The 6000-nt window shown below is 61.1% G+C and overlaps 1 protein-coding gene across 4 annotated transcripts in view; it reads left to right on the top strand.

Annotated features, from left to right (window-relative positions):
* The first annotated feature begins 430 nt into the window (after positions 1-430).
* Positions 431-6000, top strand: part of RAB11FIP5 (RAB11 family interacting protein 5) — a 44717-nt gene continuing 39147 nt past the window's right edge. For all 4 annotated transcript variants that reach the window (XM_076335636.1, XM_076335635.1, XM_076335634.1 and 1 more), the window contains exon 1: positions 431-836. In XM_076335636.1, coding sequence (XP_076191751.1) covers positions 460-836 — 377 coding nt within the window. In that variant the 5' untranslated portion in view covers positions 431-459. The remainder of the gene's footprint in view (positions 837-6000) is intronic.

Here is a 6000-nt window from a genome sequence, read left to right as displayed (position 1 = left end):
GCCCCCCGTTGCACGCCCCCCGTTACACGCCCCCCCGTTACACGCCCCCCGTTGCACGCCCCCCCCGTTGCACGCCCCCCCTCCCGTTGCACGCCCAGCCCCGCACGCCCGGTGAACGCCCCCCCCCCCCCGGGCCCCGCCCCGTGCACGCGCCCCCGCGCCCCGCCCCCCCGGCGACCCCTCCCGTCCGGCGAGGCGGGGCGGGGCCGGGGGGCGGAGTGGGGCGTGGCCGCGGGGCGGGGAGGCGGTGCCACGGCAGGGCGCGGGGGCGGGGTTGGCGCGGGGCTGGGGCGGGGTTAGAGCCGGGCGGGGGCGGGGCTTGGGGCGGGGTGGGGCGGCCGGTGGCGCTCGCGCTGCGGCCCGGCTGCGGCAGCGGCGGCGGAGCGAGGCCCGGTCCGGTCCGGCCCGGTCCGGTTCTGTCCGGCCCAGCCCGGCCCGGCGCCTCCTCAGCGTCCCGCCATGGCGCTGCTACGGGCGGCCGCGCTTCCCGCTGAGGGGTCTCCGGCCTGGCTGCCCACCCACGTCCAGGTGACGGTGGTGCGGGCCCGCGGGCTGCGGTGCAAGGGCGGCGGCAAGCCGGGCACCAGCGACGCCTACACCATCATCCAGCTGGGCCGCGAGAAGTACAGCACCTCGGTGGCCGAGAAGAGCACCGGCAACCCCGAATGGCGGGAGGAGTGCGCCTTCGAGCTGCCCCCCGAGCTGGGCGCCCCGGCCCGCGGTGGCCTGGTGCTCACCGTCATGCACCGGGCCCTGGTGGGCATGGACCGCTTCCTGGGCCAGGCCCTGGTGCCCCTGGAGCCCACCCTGCAGCAGGGCCGCGCGCCTGACGAGCGGTGAGTGGGTCCTGCCGGCCATCGCCCGACGCCCATGGGGACAGAGCAGGGGAGGCCTCCGGGATGGGCGTCACGGGGTCCGTGCATGCCCCGGGAAGGGCATCGCAGTGGATGGGGTGTCATGGGGTCCATGCGTGCCCCGGGAAGGGCATCGCAGTGGATGGGGTGTCATGGGGTCCATGCGTGCCCCGGGAAGGGCATCGCAGTGGATGGGGGTGTCGTGGGGTCCATGCGTGCCCTGGGAAGGGCATCGCAGTGGATGGGGGTGTCATGGGGTCCATGCGTGCCCCGGGAAGGGCACTGCAGGAGGTGGGGTGTGGTAAGTCTCATGCATGCCCCAGGAAAGGGCTTTGCGGGACGTAGGGCATCACAGGGTCCCTGCACGCCCCAAGAAGGGTGTCGCTGGGGACGGGGAATCATGGGGACCGGGCATGCCCCAGGAAGGGCACTGCAGGAGGTAGGGTGTGGTAGGGTCCGTGCATGCCCCAGGAAGGGCGTTGTGGGAAGTAGGACATCACAGGGTCCGTGGACACCCTAGGGAGGGTGTCACAGGGAGTAGGGTGTCATGAGGTCCAGACATGCCCCAGGATGGGCTTCGCAGGAGGTCATCCACCATCCCAGGGGCCGTTCGTGTCCCAAGAAGGGTGTCACGGGGGACGGGGCATCGCAGGGTCCATGGGTGCCCTGGGAAGGGTGTCAGAGGATGGGGTGGCATGGGGTCCATGTATGACTCAGGAAGGGCATCGCAGGATACGGGGTATCGCAGGATCCGTGGATGCTCTGGGAAGGGCATCACGGGGGATAGGACGTCACGTGTGCTCCAGGAAGGTTGTTGTGGAGGATGGGGTGTCTCGGGGTCCCTCCACCCCCAGGAAGGGAGTCGTGTGGGACAAGGCATCAGGGGATCTTTCCTCCCTCTGGGTAGGGGGTCCCGGAGGACAGGGTGCCGCGAGGTCCCTCCGCATCCTGGGAGGGTCCCCCCGGGGTCTGTCACTCATGGGAAGCCGTGGCACAGATGCCCGCGGTGGTTTGTCCTTCCGACAGCCGCGGTGGCTTTGCAGCCCCCACCGGCTTGGTGGGGCTGTGAGCATGACCTGGTTTGTCGCGGTGCTGCTGCAGGAGGGTCCCCCAGTTCGGGGGACTGAACCCCAGCCCTGTATTGCCTCCAGCATAAATCCCTGTGTGTGTGGGATTTGCTGTTATTCCCCCTTCTCCCAGAAGGGTTTAAAACAATAATAATGTTTTCCAGCCTCTGCCAAGCAGAGAAATGCAGGAATGTGGATGAAATTCCTTTAGGGAAGAAGTTTTCTGAGCTTTGCTCCGCGCAGACCTGGCTGGGCTGCTGTGTGCCTCCGGGAGCGTCCCCGCCGCTCACTGGCTCCCCGGACCCCAGGAATTCGGCTGGCTCGCTGCCCGAAGCTGCAGGCTTGGAGAGGAGCCTCTCTCGCCCTCCTACCCAGGGCACGGCCGGGGAGGCGGCGGAGGGCGTGCCGGGGCTTGGCAGATAGTGCAGCCTCGCTCCCGGAGAGCGGGATTAGCGTGAAAAGGGGTTGGAAAAACTTTTCCCGTGGAGAAATGCGGCTTGTTTGCATCTGCAGCCCATGGAGGCTCCTGCTTGCCCTAAAATGGGAGCGTGGGCACAGAGGAAAAGTGACTAACCCCGGAGTTAGTGTCTGAGTGTTTCCCCCGCCTAGCATTTATTTTGCTTTTATTAGCGCTGCCTGGAGAATGGGTGGTGTCGGAGGAGCTGGATCTGAATTCTTCGGGCCTAATTCAAACCAGCATCGTGCGCAAACTTCAGAGCGAGCGAGCCGATCCGCGGCCTTTCGGGTGCGTCGGCAGAGACGTGTTGTTTTGGCATGGGAGAATGTGAAATAACTTCCCGTCCTCTTTGCGGTTCGGGTAGCAAGCCCTGTGCCGGGAGCCGGGGTAGGAGCCGTGTCTCGAGGAAAGCCGTGCTCCTGTTAGCAGAAGTTTACGAAGCTGTGCAAAGCGGGGGGCCCTGCGACGGTCCGGCGAAGGTTTCGGGAGGCTGAGCCTGTCGTCTTGTCTCAAAGGTCTCGGCGTCAGGGGCTGTTAATCCCACGGGTGCAACGTCCAAAGCGGCTGGACCCCGTGCTGCCTGTTAGGGCTGCCGGTCGCCCCGGCAGCACTGTTACTGCAGCCCAAGGAGGGGATCTGGGCTGCGAGGCAGGAGATCCCCAGGATTTTTGCTGTCCATCTCCCTCCCTTCCTGTAGCTTCGCTTGCATAGGAAAAATTAACTTCCCCTCAGGATGGCAAGAGCTTTTAAGGCTATTTATCTTTGCCCGTGGCCCCCGGTGATGGAAGTGAGACAGAAAACACGACGGAGAGCTCTCACCCTGCGCCCCGAGCGTGTCCGTGCACTCGAACCCCTGAGCTGGAAGGTGTCTCGAGGGTGGGTGGCAGGTCTGCAGTGTGGAAGGGGCTGCACTTTTTTCTTTTTTTGGAGGGGAGTCCCGAGTGCTGGAGCGTGTCCAGCCGGGTGGGGGAAGGGGAAGGGTTGGGGTTCTGGCTCTGGGAGCCGCGTAAGCTTCCAACCAACTTCTGACATCTGGTTCGGCCCCGTTGCAAACAGCTTTGTTTAGGAGGAAATTTTAGTCCCAGGTTAAAAAAAAGCAAACCAAACACAGGCTCCCCCTCTCTGGGACTGCACCGTGGAGCACACCCAGGCCTGTGTAGCAGAGATAACCATTGGCCCCCGAGTGAGGGACGTATAAGTTGAGTCTCTGCCGTACACTGTTTTTTAGGACCCCATCTGCAGTCCTCGCTCCTGGGCATAAAACCTGCTGCCAGCTGGAATGGGACCTCGCTTAAAAAAAGGCCTTGATTGTCAGCGTGTTGACCTTGCTCCCATTTTCCTGCTGATTTTTGTTGCACGGAAACTTTACCGGTGATGATTTTTATGCTTGTTTTCAGCTTGATGGAAAATACTCTGTCAAACTTGGACTCTTCTCCCGGAACGAGCCGTCAGCCAGCGTCCAGGGATGTTTATGAGCTGCCTTGTTCAGCCAAACGTCTCGGTCACTTCAGTGTTTTGCCCGGCAGAAAATAAACTCTTGGATTTGCCCAAGAGCAGCCTGAGAGCTCTCATGGCTTTTTTGGGCATCCCAAGGCTTGTCCCACGCTCAGGCAGCTCCAGGGCTTGGGGTTGGCAAGCAAAGCAACAGTGCCGAGCATCATTTCTCCCTTCCCACTTGAGCTGTGTAGTGCTTTTATTTTTAACGCATGCCTTTTACTGCCCTGTTGAGCCTGATGTGCGTCTCTGGATGCAGTACCTTTCCGCATCATAGAATCATAGAATCATAGAATCATTGAGGTTGGAAAAGACCTCTAAGATCATCGAGTCCAACCATCGACCCAACACCACCATGTCCACTAAACCATGTCCCTAAGTGCCTCATCTACTCGTCTTTTAAATACCTCCAGGGATGGGGACTCCACCACTTCCCTGGGCAGCCTCTTCCAATGTTTAACCACTCTTCCAGTAAAGAAATTTTTCCTCACGTCCAATCTAAACCTCCCCTGGCGCAACTTGAGGCCGTTTCCTCTCGTCCTATCGCTTGTTACTTGGGAGAAGAGACTGACCCCACCTCGCTACAACCTCCTTGCAGGTGGTTGTAGAGAGCGATGAGGTCTCCCCTCAGCCTCCTTTTCTCCAGGCTAAAGAAAAACCCTCCAAATCAGGTTACCATCAGGAAAACCCTTCGCCGTGGCCCTGCCCGGGTGGGATGCTCCCGGTCCTCACCTTTCCCTTCCCCGTGACCTGGTCCCTGCAGCTCTCTGTCCTACCTCATTTTTTGGGAGCTCAAAGCCCAGTGCTGCCGTCAGGATGAGGCTGTGCAATAAAAGTGCTTGCATACCGGCATGGTGACCATCACCGTGTCCGACCGTAACGGTCTGCTGGTGGGTCCTCGAGCGCTGCCGGCTCGGCACAGGCATGGGGGGAGACGTGGTAGTTCGGCAGGTGAAGAGCGGGGTGGTCAGTCCCTCCGAAACGAGGGCTCAGTCCAGCAGAAGAGGGTTTTTTCTGTATTCAGAAGGCAGCTATCGCTTCTGCTTCCTGACATCCAGGAAATGCCGTTGCAGTCCCCCGCAGGGGCTCATCCTGCCTTCCCTGCGGCGTGGCAGCAAGCCGGGGAGCATTATCTCCACGTCCATCCCTGTCAATGCAGCATCTGGGGAGGGTGGAAATGCCTCCAGCTGCAGCGAGACAAGAGCTTCCATCTGACACCCGTCAGGCTGTGTTTTCTCCTTGGCCAGCGTGGTCTGTTGGGTGGGTGGCATGGTGGGGGCTTGGTGTTGGGAGGTACACAGTAACACCTGCGGGGTTGGACCCTGGACCTCGCTGCGTGGGGGCCCAAAAAGGCCTTGATTTTGCTCCGAAAGGGCCTTGATTTTGCTCCGTGGGCTGCGAGGCTGATGGCGGGGAGGGGCAGTGGGCAGCCAAGATTTACTGGGCTGGGTAAAGAAAAACGACAGTTGTCATTACCTCCTTTCTCCCCCTTTGAAATCTCATTTTCATTTGCTTTCTTTCCCTAAGGCCTCACAGCCCCTCATGAATGGGAAAGGTTAAAGCCGTGAGCCTTCCAGGGCGAAGCTCCGCTTGCCATGCAAAGACCAGGCTGCTGGAGCTCGATCTCCAGAGAGCAAACTTCAGGGCTTTGCAGCACTGGGATCCTGTGGGTAAGGGGACAGAAAGCGTAGCAGAGGAGTCGTGATTCCTGGCTCTGGTGTTTTCCTGCAGTGACTTGCAGTTGCTTGCTGGCTGCTGCCTTGGACGGGGAGCAACAGCAGCGAGTGGCCTTTGGTGCCTCTGTGACAGGAAACTTGTCTTGCGGAGTTGTTACCCATGCAACATTATCCCAGCTCCAAATTCCCCAAAGCCCTCCCTGCTGCAGTTCCCTTTACTCGTTGCCGTCCCTCCGCAACTGTGGAGGGGTCTGGGCTTGCGTGCAGCCCTTCACCTGGGCAGCTGCAGCATCTCCACCCTGGCAGCAGGAACGAGACTCTCCTTCTTGCTCTCCATCAGCAAAGCAGCTACTCGGGTTACAAAACCTTTCCTCTGGGTGCTAAACTTTTCTAGCTGAAGTCCTTGAGGCCACCGGGGCTTCTCTCCGCCATGTCTTGATGGAGCTCAGTTC

The sequence above is a fragment of the Aptenodytes patagonicus genome, chromosome 4, assembly GCF_965638725.1.
Source record: "Aptenodytes patagonicus chromosome 4, bAptPat1.pri.cur, whole genome shotgun sequence".
NCBI lineage: Eukaryota > Metazoa > Chordata > Aves > Sphenisciformes > Spheniscidae > Aptenodytes > Aptenodytes patagonicus.
The sequence above is the reverse complement of the archived record's forward strand: the minus strand, read 5'-3'. Positions and strand labels throughout refer to the sequence as shown.